Below are 16,850 nucleotides of genomic sequence, written 5' to 3' on the forward strand. Positions count from 1 at the left end.
TAGCAATCACCGATTTCGCAGTTAATTAACTGCAAAATATGTGTCTGAATATTTGTGGTGAGCTCGTACTTCGCAGTTTATTCATTGCGAAATATTCCTCAGAATATTTGTAGCAATCACCGATTTCGCAGTTAAGTAACTGCAATATATGCATGTAAATATTTGTTGTGAGCTCGAACTTCGCAGTTTATTCATTGCGAGATATTCCTCTAAATATTTGTAGCGATCACCAACTTAGCAGTTAATTAACTGCAAAATATGTCTCAATATTTGTAGTGAGCTCGAACTTTGCAATTTATTCATAGCGAAATATTCCTCAGAATATTCGTAGCAATCACCTATTTCGCAGTTAATTAACTGCAAAATATGTTTGAATATTTGTAGTGAGCTCGTACCTCGCAGTTTATTCATTGCGAAATATCCCTCAGAATATTTGTAGCAATCACCTATTTCGCAGTTAATTAACTGCAAAATATGCATGTAAATATTTGTAGTGAGCTCGAACTTCGCAGTTTATTTATTGCGAGATATTCCTCTGAATATTTGTAGCGATCACCAACTTTGCAGTTCATTCACTGCAAAATGTGTGTCTGAATATTTGTTGTGAGCTCGTACTTCGCGGTTTATTCATTGCGAAATATTCCTTAGAATATTTGTTGCAATTAACGAGTTCGCAGTTAATTAACTGCAAAATATGTCTCAATATTTGTAGTGAGGACGAACTTCGCAATTTATTAATTGCGAAATATTCCTCACAATATTTGTAACATTTGACAATAAAAATCTGCGATAAAATATTATAAAACAACATGGCACGACGTTTCGACGTTTCCAGAACGTCATTATCAAGTAAAAATGAAGTAATGAAATAGAGTATATATATATAGTGAAGATATGAATAAATTAAAAGGCATTAAAAGTTAAACAAAGAGTTTGGCCCTAATGGAGTCGCTGTGGGTATTTGAATTGGGTCTTATTGTTCTTATGTATAACATTTCATAAACGAGACAATCCCATTTCGTGCTACATTTTTTAAGCATTGTAAACTGGCTCTCATTGAGTAAGTCAATGTTCCAATGGGCATCTCTCAGATGGCGATTAATGGCACAATATCGATGATCAGCAATGCGTTGAAACAGATGGCGCGTCGTATATCCGACGTAATTTGAATCACACAAATCACATTTAAAGCAATAAACAACGCTATGCTGATTTATGATACGTGGCTTGATTTCTTTAACTTTTAATGCCTTTTAATTTATTCATATCTTCACTATATATATATATATACTCTATTTCATTACTTCATTTTTACTTGATAATGACGTTCTGGAAACGTCGAAACGTCGTGCCATGTTGTTTTATAATATTTTATCGCAGATTTTTATTGTCAAATGTTTTACCAAATCTTTACTTATTCGAATATTTGTAGCAATCACCTATTTTGTGCAAAATATGTCTGGATATTTGCAGTGAGCTCGTACTTCGCAGTTTATTCATTGCGAAATATTCCTCAGAATATTTGTATCAACCACCAATTTCGCACTTAATTAACTGCAAGGTATGTGTCTGAATACTTGTAGTGAGCTCGTACTTCGCAGTTTATTCATTGCGAAATATTCCTCTGAATATTTGTAGCAATCACCTATTTCGCAGTTACTTAATTGCAAAATATGTATCTCAATATTTGTAGTGAGCTCGTATACTTCGCAGTTTATTCATTGCGAGATATTCCTCTGAATACTTGTGCTAGCGATAACCACCTTCGCCAATTATTAACTGCAAGATATGCATCTAAATGTTTGTAATGAGTTTTTAATTCGCTGTTTATTTATTGCGAAATTTTTCTCTAAATAATTGTCGCGATCATGAACTTCGCAGTAAATTAACTGCAAAATATGCATGTTTGTAGTGAGCTCTTAATTCGCAAATTGTTTATTGCAAAATATTCCTAGCTCTGAAGTCTAAATACTATACGAATGTTTCCTTGAGAATAGTCACGTCATAAAAAGATTTGATTTGATGTCCACCCAAAATGAAAGCTACTACGAATAACGCGGGTAACCACTGTAAATGGAACCATTACCAATTTTTGGGTAAAAATATAGGATCAGTTACGAAAAAATAGACCTCGTTGCGACCCTGCATTACTCTTGAAGAGCTCAGCGACATTCTTTTTCATTTTTTTCCAGTAACCCGTACAATGACGGGACCATTCCTGTAATGAATCGACACAAATCCTTATTTTTACATTGTGAAGACAGAATTAAATGAAGACAAAAAAACGCACAGCATTAACAATTTAGCCATGCGTTTTTTCTCTTCCTGAGTGTTGTCGTTTTGGTCCTTATCGCCATCTGTGATTTCATTTCTTAATTGTCGCTGCTAATCGCCGTTGCAAAGTACAGCAACGAGAACCCGGAGAAAAACCCTCGAAGCAGACAAGAGAACCAACAAAAACTCAACCCACTTGTGGCGTCTGGTCCGGGAATCGAACCTCGGCCACATTGGTGGGAGGCGAGGTTTGTTTCATGCCTGTCATTAAACTTTATTGGTTTGTTGCATACTTTTATGAGTTCAATGTAACTAAAAAATTTTGAAACTTGGCCAAGCCCAACATAGGCACGAGCACACTCCCAAATCCCACCTCCACCCTTCTAATTTTGGTGTATTGCGGTTTGAAGATAAATAACTGAGAAGGCTTTGTTACCAATTGATGAAGGAGGCATGCATCTCCTTCTGCCCTGTATATTGCACAAGCAAATCATCCAATCAAGGGTCGGAATAAGAATTCTATACATGGTATCATTTTCGTTTTAACTCGCGAAACGAAAAAAAAAATACGACTAGGAATTTCTTATTTAGGGTTTCTTTGTGAATGTCAGCACATGGCTTTTTTGACAAGGCTAGCGATTTTTACAAAAAGAATCTGGGCGTGGTTGAAAATATCGAATGGCTATAATTACCTTTGCTACATTCTCATTCTATCTATTAAGTACGTTGCCTATTTAGCATTGTGCGTAGTTTTGGGATAAACTGTTACCGTCAACGAGTTCTCATTTCCAGTTTTAAATCGCTTAAATTGAGCTTTCTGATCATGGCATACACTCAGTCAAATCAAATGAACGTCAAGTCCTATGCTGAAATTGTCAGTGGAGGAAGGGCACCTTTTTCGTGGTCACATTTGCAAGGAGAAAACGAAGAAAGTGCCATGATTATGGCCGTCAGGAATTCATTGCAAGAGCCTGAGAAGGTACGTTTTTAATCCGTTTTCGGTAGCTATTTACGTGTTCATCTAGTCGTAGACATTCGCTTTATTGAAACTACATACTGCAGTGGTTTGGGCAATGGATTTGCATGCGGCTGCTCCCGCTTGACCACTTATTGAATTGTCGACGGTTATTTCTACCACGCTGTGTCAATAGCCAAATGGTTGCCTCCATCCAGTTGGATTTCTTAACACTTCCGATCACTTGAAATCTTGCTTTCTATATGCGGCCCACAAACTTTATAATATCATCGTGCCTAAATAAATATTCTTTGGTTTACTTTTACTTTAGAGTGGTGTTGGAAACAGAGTTTGTAAGCGTAGAGGCCTCTCAATTAAGTGGGAAATGTGGAGAAACCAAAGCACCCTGGGTAAGATCAGTTAGTAGAAATAAGGAACATTTTTCACGATCCAGCAGCGGAATTTCTTCGCTCTTCTGTTAAACAGAAATGCCGGATTGTCAAAGATTAAACACCCCAATTGGTGATCAACTTTTCTAAATTAATACCTTTGATAGGGAAATCATGGAATGTTTTGATGCAATAGAGTTACACGATCTTCGCCCGTAGTATGTCACGTGATTTCCTAAATCATGCAACTAAGCCTGTGGGATGGATGGGTGGAATACTTGCAAACTGAACACATAAGGTATCACGAAGGCGAGTAGAAATGTTACGTTGCGATAGGTTTCGCCAATGTTGCTGGCATTACAGTTGTAACAAAACACCAACGCAGAGCATGAGGTGAGGAATCTATAGTATCTCATCGTAAAAGTTGAAATACTAGCTTCATGTCATGATGGCTTCAATAATGCGCTGATCAAATCGAAACTATAAGATCCCCTCTCCCCGGGCAAACCTCGGTCATTTGATTATTTTCTGTCCCCGTGCAGTGGGGTATTTTATGGGTAAAGCCCTCCCGGGTGTGAGAAACTTGATCCTTGCCACGGTGGGGTGTGGAAAATTGAACCGAAAATGTCAGGGTTCAAATCTTTTTTTTTCGGGCGCCGAAGTCGCTATCAGCTTTAACCAAGTGATTGGAGATGGAAGAGTTTAAAGGAAGAGATACAGTATTTGTGAGCGATTGGCTTAACATTTTGGCTGCGTAATTCGTCTTTGTCATACTATAGAGTGAATACAATATATTACGTTTTCACACCCCATTTCAGCATTGTTAAAGCTCCACGTTTCTGTTAGAGGTAATCAACCGACAGTGAACAGTTTAAAATTAATGCAGTCGTAAACGCTCTAGTTCTGTCCGATTTAATTAATTCAATTTAAAGCCACTTTTAATAGTTTCAATATTAAAGTTGTGTTATGGTAGCTGCTCAAGTCTGGTACAGACGGCATAATCATGAAACGTAAGTACGTAACACGGGCTCCTGACACTGGCTATAAGTAGCGGCTACCTTGCCCACTGTCACGAGAAATTTCAAAGTCCTTTACTTTCAAAGAAAAGCCTGCTACCGAGCTGAAAACTTCCAAGCAAGTACATATTCAATGGCTTTATTAATGTAATGACTCTTTTCACGCGCGAATATTTTTTAATTACTTTCTCCCAAGCATGAGCTTCAATTAGCACAGATAGTCCCACAGATAATGGCAAAACCTTTATACGTGCCAATTTTCAGACCGAAGAATGCTTCACAACCATACTCTTTGGGGCGGTACATACAAATATACCGTAATAGTAGCTGCCTTATGGCCTTATGGCCTTATGGAGTTCTTTTTGAAAGTCTTTCCTGTTGCCAAGGTAACTATTTACCTCACAAAATTGACCGAACCGTTTTTAGCAATAGCTGGTGTTTGATATGGTACCATAACATTGCTGTTAAGTGATAAAGTAGTGGCAATCCTTCTAATGAGAACGCTCCTTTCAAGTGTTGAAACTGGTTTGAGCCACCTTAAGTCAGTTACTAATTTTTCATAGATCAAAGGGCAACAACTGCCTAAATTTGAATTGAGGGAAAAAGAAGACTACTGCCCAGGAATTCCTTGTTTGCCACTTGGACAATTTAAATATCGTCAGGTTTGGTCACTTGTTTGTTTTTAATTATCTTTACTTAGAATTAACAGAGCTCGCTCAGATGTGAGTCCACATGTCAACGACATATCCCAGATATTATGTCTACATCTAGATTCATTTTATCGGGACACGCCCCCCCCCCCCCCCACTCCTCCTCTTCCCCCCCCCCCCCCCCCCAACTCCTCCTCCTTCTCCCTAGCTACCGCATCTCTCACATTGATGCTGATGAATAAATATTTAGGAAATGTTAAAGACAAAGGGAAAGAAAGGAAATATAAGGTCAAGAAAGTGACTGAAGGCTGGTAGGGAATAGGAACCAATAGACAGGAGACCGGCGTCCATAAAATAATTATCTTCAGTATTTTTGGTAGAAGCGATACAATTTTTTATCTGCGATATGCTTTTAGCCTTTAACGAAGATTCTTATTGCCTGTTACAAACAATTTATTTCATCCTTTCAGAATATTCCAGAGAAAATTGGCGCTAGTTCGGGAAAAAAGGTAACTCTGACGATATCTATTCCTATATCACCCAATAGTAGAATTGATCTAGTAGTTGAAACAGCCTTAAATTGTTCTTCTTTTCGTCAATAGCCCTTTTCACGGTTAGTTTTTCTCATTCGAATTACAATGTAATCTAACGTGGATACGAGGCAATTTCAGGCTATTTTGTACTTTAACCCGAAATTGCCTGGCATTCACGTTAGATTACATTGTAATGCAAATGAGAAAAACTAACCGTGAAAAGGGCTATTGCTTTAAACTTCTCGGAAAAATATTCTGAAAAACGTGATACTGCTTGGAATGACGCAAATGCAGTTCGCTCGGCAAAGCACGAGTAAGAATGCTAAATGTTGATAATTTGGATGAAGTAATAAATAAACATGAATTAATGCAAAATTCTGAAACACCGCACCATGATTAATCCTTAATTTTAGCTGGCGGTCTTTCGCAATTATAAATACAAATCCATCTCATTGCTTTAATCGTTATTTACGTCCCGATCAGCTGTATCTTTTTCTTTGACTAACCTTTTAGCGTGCTAGCGAAAAAAAGCTCAAGAGGCGTCACGTTAATAACCGGGAGAAAGGTATATATCTTTTTTTTTCTGGCTATCCTTAGCCAGACAGCACACTATTTGAGACCGACCTGGTATTAAGTAATGGAAACCTCGGACCTTGGACCTCACTTGACGTCATGGAGGCCATGTTGGTGCAATGAATAATGGCCAAAAAGACTCTTGGGAATTTGGTTCTATTACTATGCAAAACGCGAGCCACATTTTGCTTTAATTTTGTACACCAACAGGCCCGTCTAATCACGTGAGTGCAAACCAAGAATAGGATTAAAGTTTTTCCTTGTTTTGACTGCCAACACGTTTTAAATTTCCAGGGTAGCATTTATCAAGGTCAAGCATATATACGAATCTCGAGAATGACTAGCCTGCACAAAGGTTGAGGGAAGCAATCGCAAGTTACACGAAGCGCGGGGCAGGAAATTTGCTCCAGGAAAATGGCGTGTCTTAATAATTGACTGCTTTCCACACGCCTGAACTTACTCTCACGCTCAAACGTTTGCACTAGTATTTCATATTGCTGTTTAAGACTTTTTAAACCCGCCTGACAAAGAAGATTAGCAAACCAATTCAAGGTAGCCGTTACCGCCGGTGTCATAAGAGCAATAGCGTCTACTTTTGCATGCTTCTTATCATTTCTGAATATTTCCGTCAATTTTAGGTCGCCAAGTTCCATTTAAAGATATGTTTACTGCAGGAGGGGAGGTGTCAATCACTGTACCGTCAGAAAAGATAACAATTGATCGCAGCAAGCTCGTGAGAAGTGGCTCCACCTCCAGGGTCTACAGAGGGGATTACAAGGAGGGGGAATTAACGAGGCATAAAGTTGCTATAAAAGAATTTGTTGCTTCACTAACGAGGAAATCGCATCGAAAACTAGACCATGAGGCAAGAATGTTAACAAAACTAAGTCACTCAAACGTGCTTCGGTTTTTTGAAAAGGTGAACGGTACTTCGTCTTTGGTTAGTGAGTACCTTGGCAAACAAATAGTCAATGCTGAAGGAGACAATGTGGAGATAAATAACGTTCGGCAACTTTTAGATGAGCAGGTCGAGGACGTCCCTTGGGTAGAGAGGCTCTTCATAGCTCTAGAGGCAGCAAAGGGATTTACCTATCTGCACGATGCTGGCTGCGTCCATTGCGATTTAAAGTCGTCAAATGTCTTCATTGGTGGTGCCGCGGAAAAAATGGATGTCAAAATTGGCGACTTCGGCAAAAGTATTTTAGATGCAAAGGAGGTAGTAACGACACAAATGTCTTCCCAGGATCCATCCCGTGGTGGTGGTGGTGGTGGAACCATGCCATTTGTAGCACCTGAAATTTTGAAAGGAGAGAAACCACCAAGCTGAGCGATACATACAGTTTTGGGATGTTCTTGGTGAAATTACTAGAACCCGGTTGGAATAATCCGTGGGATGGAGTGTGTCGACCAATGATGATTCCTTCCAAGGTTTTAACCAACGAGCGCCCCACCTGGCCTTCTCATTGTGATGGACTGCTACCTGATATCCTCGAAAACTATAACGATCTCATAAGGAAATGCTGGGTCGAAAACCCTGTGGATCGGCCGATTTCAGCATCTATTGTTCGCGAAATAGTAATAATGATAACTAAAATTCCCCAGACCAAACATTGCAACCTTAAATAACTATAACAACCAACTGAGTGGTAGAAGGAGGTGAGTTCCAATTTCCAGAGAATACAGAAGATATACAGCATCACATACTCCAACTGTCAATTCACCAGGGCACGGCCATAGAAGCAGAGGGGGGCCATTTAGATGTGACTGCAGATATTTCTGCCCAAGTTCAGTTGTTGGATGGCACTAATGCTTACGTTTTTAACTAGATAGCGATAGCAGAGTGGTTCAAGAAAACAAAGAAAACACACAGCTTTCCTTTAACAGAAACGTCATAGAAAAAGCTGTCGAGAAAATAAATTTATCTATTCCACAGCTAATAAATGATACAAGAAACATCTCTTTGAGAATGTTATCTGCTAAAGACATTTTAGCTTACAGTTTACTTTCTGAACAAGTAATGGCATCAATACCTGGCATTACAACAACAGAGGGTAAAGAGTCTTTGCGTCAAGCCTTGAATATTCTCCATCAGCAGAGACCTGCTCAGGCGGTATACACTTGTGCTCCGTATTCCTTCTTTATAGGAAGTGGAATCAACCCGGATTCAACCGCGACTTTAACGATAGTTGATACACACTGCGTTCTACAAGAGGTTGATGGCAACGGAAATGCAGCAGTGGTACAAGTTAATTACACATCGTTTGAAAAGGCTGCATGTCATCTTGATGAATGGATGGAAAGACGACTGCAACAGGCTGGGATAGAAAACGCGGTGCAACACTGCATGGAAATATTATTAGATTCTTCTAGCAACTGTAACATTGGTCCAGAATCAACAGATCCGTATATATGCTTGAAGGACGAAGAGGAGAATGATGATCTTTGTATTGCACTCGACAACTCCTTACAAGAAATGGAAAGTAGTGCGACTGATATAAAGGGAAGTCAAGGTGACGATAATATTCCGGGGGAAATTAAGGGGGAAGAAGTCAGGAATGACACATCACAAGATAAAGGCAAATACCCGTGGAGTTGCCCTTCAGAGATGCCTGCGCCTGGTAAAACAAAAAAAAACGGAAACCTTATGGACGGGATACTTAGCGCGATTCGGACATTCTTCATTGAAACCATTTCAAAAAGATGCTATTCAAGCTGTCGAACTATCTCGCGATTCCATTATAATTCAGCCTACTGCAAGCGGGAAAAGCATATGCTTTGAACTCCTCACCGTAGTGGTTTGTCCAACAATTTCTTTAATTAATTCATACGTTGAAAATTTAAAGCGGAATGATAGTGCTTGTTCGTCCCTTGGACCCTCGTCCGGCGGAGATTGTCTTCCATCCTTGTCGTCTTGCGGTAAAGATGAATTAACTCCTTTAATTTTTACCACGCCTGAATACTTTACGAACAAGGTCAAAAACGAAATTCTTGAAATGAAATCTTCCCTTAAGATGCTGGTCTTAGACGAGGTACATAAACTGTTTGACAGAAGCTCTAAATTGAGATCATGTTGCGACAGCTTCAAATCTTTACAAGATGATTTTGCGGGGGTTCCAATCATGGCACTGACTGCAACGCAGACTGACTCTCAGTTAGCAAATCTGGCAACAAATTATCTTCGTTCGCCTGTTCTTATAAGGGGAAGTGTCAACAAAAAGAATACTAAACTAAACGTTGAACAGTATAAGAGGGTCCATAGGAGAGAAGGGGATGATATGTGGGATGACGTGGCAAGAACTCTAGCCAACACCACACAGGATGACTATGCTATTGTGTACATGGATTTCAAGGTTGATGTGGAACGTCTTGCCAAGGGTTTAATAAAATCTGGATTGAAAGACGTGAAAGCGTACCACGGCGGGATCCCAAGTGACATGAAGAATAAAGTGGACACCGATTTTCGAAACAAAGAATTCCAGGTCCCTGTCGCCCCTGAATCGTACGAAGTTGGAACACACAACCCTCACGTAAATCTTGCTTTGCGGATTGGGTGTATGCGAAATATGGCAGTATTGGTACAGGAGTTTAAGCGCGGGTAGAAACAGCCAGTCTTCAGACGGCATAATTATGGTAAATGAAGGCGTCGACGACCAGCGTTTAATATATTGGACAAAGGAGCGCTCTCGAGAAGAAATCAACGCTAAAAAATCTGAATACGAACAGTGCTGGAAGTGGCTGTATGGTCTTCAGGCTGGGACATGCCTCCGAAAAAGTCTTTTAGAGAATTTCGAGTTCACGGATATATTTGAGCTTTCCAAAAGTGGAGAATGCTGTTCCAGCTGTGGCATGTCTTCGGCCACGAAATTCAATTGCAAATAAACGGGCACCCTCCTCCTGAAAGCTCTCGAAGAGGTCGCAAAACTTCCTATAATTAAGTCTAGAGTGAGTGAGGACAAGGTAATATCTTGGTTGCGCGGTTCTAAGAGAGCTTGGATGGCCTCCGCTGATGTCCAAAAGCACTTAGACTCTTCCCACAGTTATTCCAAAGGAGCGCAAGTGGATGGTTTTCCCGTTAAAAAGGAATGGTGGTCAACCCACTTACGTCAATTGGTACATTTCGGCTTAGTCAAAGTTTCATTCAATATTAAATGTGGAAAAAACTTTACAAAAGCCTCACGATCCTATTCTGTAACATAAAAAGGGGTGGCCTTTCTTTCGACACCATATGACCTATTTGTACGACATCCTGGCGTAATTGAGGAAACCACACCACAGAGAGTAGGTTCCAGACGACTTAATGATAGTAATGATTCTGCGTGCAGACACAAACACTATTTACCAAAGATCAGGGAGCAATTAGCAAACTCAGGTTTGACAAACTGGTTTAATGTCAAAGAAAAATCTGCCTACGAATATCCCGGATTCGATACTCCGTCTGACCGATTGGGTTATTGCCCTGATGTCAAAAAAACAGAAGACTTTGGATCTTCCCAAAGACCACATTTTATGTGGGATGATTTTCAATTGACAAGGAGAGGGACATCCACCCAAAAGGTGCATACAAAGATAGGCAACGAAAAAACAGACGTATGGATCAGGCGTGCATTTTGCGAGGGCGTCGCAAAATGCAAAATTGCGAAGGTTGTACTCATACTGTTAGCAATCGACAAAGGCTTAGCAAATGCAGAGAACATGCCAAAAAACACCCTCTAAAAGCAACAGGTAATTGTCCCGCTCAAATCGTCTATGTCTGGCCAGTGATCGATGACGGGAGGAGGTGGATTGGGTTGTTACCAGGGACAACGCATAACCACACGAAACCAGCACCTCAAATCATATCACAAGCTGTAAACGTAGACATTCAAACAGCAGTTAGAAAGGATTGCTCTCTAACCACCAAACAGCTTCAGAAAGGACATGGCATCGGTTTTATTCCAGCTGAAAAATCGCCTGCAGCGTCCAATCCATGCAGAATTAGGCGAGAGAGGCGAATGTTGTTAGAGGGAAGGTCGAAGTTACACCCAAGTATTATACCACTGGTCCAAGTGCTGGGATTTGAAGAATTCAGAAAAGAATACGAAGATCAGCAGGAATCTACTGATGAAGGATTTCTTGCTAGAGTGAATGAGAAAATGGGTACATACCAAATGGAAGGAAGAGAATATTTGCTGTCACCATCCAGAAATTTTGCATTTTTTCTTGCCCCATATCAAGCACAGCTGATGAAGGACAATTTATACGTAGACATAACATATACGAACAATAGCCGATTCCCATACCTCCTGAATATGGTAGCATTCAATGAAAAAACGATGACGTACAATGCAGTTGCAAGAGTGCTCTTGAATAAGCAAGACGGCGAGGCCTATGCAACAGCCGTTTCAGAAGTATTTGGTCAAGTTACAATAATCCATCCTTCGTTTAAAAATGGATGCAACCTTCGGCAAATAATGGTGGATATTGATCAGGCCGAATAAAATGGTTTCGAGAGAAGCATGGCGACAGAAATTACCGAGAAGATCATGCGGGGGTGCACGGTTCATTGGAAAACATCACTAAACCGCGTCAGCGATACTGTGACTAGAAGCAAAGAAGAGCATAGTATCTTTCGTTCCTTAGGTCATTCAATCCAGAACGTTGCTCAACAAGCTGACGTCAGATTAGCATTCGACGTCCTTTGCGGTAAAAAGAGCGTGGTTCTTGTCAAACATTTGCTCTCTCCAAAATCACAAATCAAATTACGAATAGTCACTGGTCGAGATCTGTCCACTGGGTCAAATGGTGGTCAAGGGAGCGAATTCTTAAGATGTTTTGTAGGGCGTTCACATTACGAGAAAGTGAAGACTGGGACGGTTCTGCGAATACCAACAATCCCGTAGAGTCTTTGAACCGCCAGTCCATCAGTGATGGATGCAGCAATATCTCTGTTTTGATGAAAAATATTTATTTAGAAGACCGCTTGCACGCTGTCAAGATTGTGACCCATGAACAAAACATCAACGTCAGTTACGAAGCAGCCGCCAGGAAGAGAAAGAGAAAAGGCGAAAGAAAAGGAAGCGATCTCGACTTAGTTTGAGAGGAACCCGTAGCTCAGAAAACGATCATGACGCTCATCTGGACCAGAGACCACCTGACAAAAGGGCTAGACTTGATATACGTTCATCAAGGAAAAAAATGGGAGAGGCAATGGTTGGCAAGAGGGTTGAAGTGGAATACGAGGAGAAAGTGGATGGAGACGTCAAGTACCTTGGGTGGATACGTGGAACTGTTATGGAGTATGATAGATTGAATGGCTATCTCGTTCAGTTTCCAGGTGACGTAGACTGGATTCCTACTCTCAGAAGCAAGGATGTTAGAATCCTGGAGTAACCTTTTTCCGACTTAATTAAGGGCACAATTAACTGTTGCTGAAATTTACTACGACATTTACAGCACACCCCAAACCTCAGGCAGAAATTTTCGTTCTAAATGAAAAATGCTTAATTTCAAGTTATTTTCTGTCGCGTAGCTACAGCCGGGTATAAAATTGTCCAAAGAGCTAAGTAAGTTAAACCAAGGAAATTTTCATGTTTTTATGACAAGTCATATCCTTCCGTGTGCTATTTGGCTGTGAACGGATATGCGGATATTTAACAATTATTCCGCGAGTACCCGTTGCATAGGAGATGATAGATAGTCAACGAGGCGCGTAGCGGCAAATTCGCTACAATCATCTCATATCCAACAAGGGCCAGTGGAATACATATATATTTTAAAAACGATCACAAATTATCGATAAATCTTCCCTGCGTTATTTTGTAAATACAAGTAAACTGATGCGTGCAGTTACTGATATTTGTAGAGCATGGTAATAGCTCATATACCATGATAGCTAAGCCAATCAAAACATCCAATGATCCAGTTTTTAATAAATAGAGGATATTACACTGTGGCGAGAAGATATGAAGTTTATGCTTGAGTGGCAAGAACAATATCTCACGAGTGAAACATAAAATTCATATCTTCCAGCCAAAGTGTAATTTTATTTTTATTTTTATGATAGACAGGAGTGTTTTACTCACCATTTTTCTTTCTAACACGGAGCGCAAACTTTATACAAGCTGAGCGGCAGAGGTTTCTTCAACTTAACCATTTCTTCTTCACTTCCAAGGAACTCCTTGAATAATTTTTCAGTTGCATGCAGTTTTGTACTTCTTGTTAGCATTTTCTTGCATGTTTCTCGGTGAAGGATTTTACGTCAGTTTTACACATCTCCACGAATCTACCGCTCGTCATTTTTCACTTACTATTTGCACAAACAACCATGCAAAGGCGGAAATGACGTCATCAATATCCTCACTAGTGGGTATATGTATTTGGAAAATACGCCACCCGGGTCCCGTATGCATTTTCATATGAATTTTATGAGTGGTATATTTTCCAGTAGAGCACTCATGTTTACATAATAAAAGTCTCTTTACTGTGACATGTTACGCTTTCATGTAGTGTTCGGTAATCTTTTAATGATACACGAAACTTACGTGTGCAAAAATAGCAGGCAACAGAAGTCCCGACATAAAAGCCAAAGTGGCGGCTTCCAGGAAATTTAGGAACGAAAATAGTTTGTATACGTAATATTTCGCAATAAATAAAAAGCGAATTAAGAACTCACTATAAACATTTAGAGGCCTATCTTGCAGTTAATAATCTGCGAAGTTGCTTATCGCTAGTACAAATAATGAGAGGAAGTTTTCGCAATGAATAAACTGCGAAGTACAGCTAAGTACGAGCTCACTACAAATATTGAGATGCATATTTTGCAGTTAATTAACTGCGAAATAGGTGATCGCTACAAATATTGAGAGGAATATCTCGCAATGAATAAACTGCGAGGTACGACCTTTACTACAACCTTCAAACGCATATTTTGCATTTAATTAATCGCGAACTTGGTGATCGCTACAAATATTCAGAGGAATATCTCGCAATGAATAAACTGCGAAGTACCAGCTCACAACAAATATTGAGATGCATATTTTGCAATTAATTAACTGCGAAATAGGTGATTGCTACAAATATTCAGAGGAATATCTCGCAATGAATAAACTGCGAAGTACGAGATCAAAAGAAATATTGAGATGCATATTTTGCAGTTAATTAACTGCGAAGTTGGTGATCGCTACAAATATTCAGAGGAATATCTCGCAATGAATAAACTGCGAAGTACGAACTAACAACAAATACTGTGAGATGCATATTTTGCAGTTAATTGACAGCGACATAGGTGATTGCTACAAATATTCAGAGGATTACCTCGCAATGAATAAACTGCGAAGTACGAGATGACAACAAATATTGAGATGCATATTTTGCAGTTAATTAATTGCGAAATAGGTGATTTTTACAAATATTGAGACGAATATCTCGCAATGAATAAACTGCGAAATACGATCTCGCTACAACCTTCAGACGCATATTTTGCGGTTAATTAACTGCGAATTTGGTGATTGCTACAAATATTGTGAGGAATATCTCTCAATTACTAAATTGCTTAGTTCGAGCTCACTACAAATATTGAGATGCATATTTTGCAGTTAATTAACTGCGAAATAGGTGATTGCTACAAATATTCTGAGGAATATTTCGCAATGAATAAACCACGAAGTACGAGCTCACTACAAATATTCAGACACATATTTTGCAGTTAATTAACTGCGAACTTGGTGATTGCTACAAATATTGTGAGGAATATTTCGCAATTAATAAATTGCGAAGTTCGAGCTCACTACAAATATTGAGATGCATATTTTGCAGTTAATTAACTGCGAACTTGGTGATTGCTACAAATATTCTGAAGAATATCTCGCAATGAATAAATTGAGAAGTGCGATCTCATTACAACCTTCAGAAGCATATTTTGCAGTTAATTAACTGGGAAGTTTGTGATGGCTACACTAAAGTATATATTTGATAATTTTCTCATTTACCGCGAAATTTCAGTATGAATATATCTTGTGTTATAAATTTCTTTAACATTCAGATATGTCAAAATGAAAATTATTTGTTTTCTCTGTAGAGATAATTTATTGCTAATTTTTTTAATTACATATATTCCCCGTTCGTGGCCTTGTACATACAGTGTACGCTCAAAATACAGTGTACGCTCAAAATTCGCCCCTCGGACAATTAGCTACTCGTTTCAAGCCGATTAGTCCACACCAATAGTCCTCAGGACTAGTCTTAGGATGCTTTGTTAAATTTTGTTGTGACTCCTGGTTTAATTCAAAACATGGTATTAAGATTTCATGTATGTACACTTTATAGATGTTGATGTTCCTGATGGAGGTGCCTCTTTGAAGAGATCCACTGAAAATGGGCATGCAGTCCTACATGGTAAGATCTTAAGACAATGGAACAACCCTTTCAGAGATAAAATATACTACTTATTGTACAAGAGATTCAAATCTGAATTATTATCAGTATTGACCTTAATACATTAGCCTGAAGTCAGTTAGGAGGCTTTAATTTAGCAATTGAGAAGGCTTTTCAAACATACTGTTACGTGCAGGAATAACCAAGAGATGTCCGCAAACAAGGCATGAATGAACATAACTTCCGAGTACGATATAAGGCACGCAACAAAAGTGTGACAACGAGCAGTTACCTTTTTTAACTATTATTTAATTAGTTATACACTGTTACAATTACTTCGGTTAAAGATTACGTTAAGCAGTTCGTAAAGCAAAGCGGGCTTACTGTCTTTGTCTTTCATGGCTTTTCAAGCATTCATCTTGATTAACTTTGAACTCCAAGCTTTACATCATTGTAAAAACAGTTTCTTTTACTGATTAGAAAAACTCCCCTTCCATCTGTATTTGCTCGGTTTTAAGCTAGTCAAACCGAGACACTACAGTGACTCTTACCTCTCTCGCATTTTGTTTGTTCGGAATGATTTTGCAGAATGGCATAATTATGCGGAATACAACATAATTAAATGTACAGTATGCAGAATGACTCAAAGAAATGAATTAAACTTAAAAGAATTTGTTTGAAAGAGCAGCTGCTTGTTTTTGATGTTGTGGGCTCGATTACAATGACAACTGAAAATTGTATGTAAAAACCCAAACAGAATTTTCGATTTCACACTGCAGAACCATTCGGGGAACTTGAAGAATAAGCCGTGCTTGTCGCATAGCCCTTGGTGGAACTGGGAATTAAAATCTAGAAGCTTGCGGACATTTTTCACGCACCAGATGACAATTTATGCGCTTGTGAGTGAAGAGGGTCCCCATGACGAGTGAGTGAGCATTTTTAGCTTTGTGTGGCGCGTGAACGAGAATTTGATGATAAACCAGCTGCTCACCATCCTCAAAAACACAAAAGACAAAGAGATTGACTACTTTGAATCGCCTATTTTCCTCAAGAAAACACGCCATTTCGTACGCAAGATGAAACTTCGTAAGGAGTTTCTACACATTTTT

The 16,850-nt window shown here is 39.2% G+C and overlaps 1 protein-coding gene across 2 annotated transcripts in view; it reads left to right on the forward strand.

The window, feature by feature from the left end:
• LOC137997593 (uncharacterized) overlaps positions 1-16,850 on the forward strand; it is a 120,446-nt gene that overhangs the window by 805 nt on the left and 102,791 nt on the right. For both annotated transcript variants that reach the window (XM_068843668.1, XM_068843676.1), the window contains exon 2: positions 15,694-15,762. In XM_068843668.1, the coding sequence (XP_068699769.1) occupies positions 15,694-15,762 (69 nt within the window). The remainder of the gene's footprint in view (positions 1-15,693; positions 15,763-16,850) is intronic.

This window comes from Montipora foliosa, chromosome 1, assembly GCF_036669935.1.
Source record: "Montipora foliosa isolate CH-2021 chromosome 1, ASM3666993v2, whole genome shotgun sequence".
Taxonomy (NCBI): domain Eukaryota; kingdom Metazoa; phylum Cnidaria; class Anthozoa; order Scleractinia; family Acroporidae; genus Montipora; species Montipora foliosa.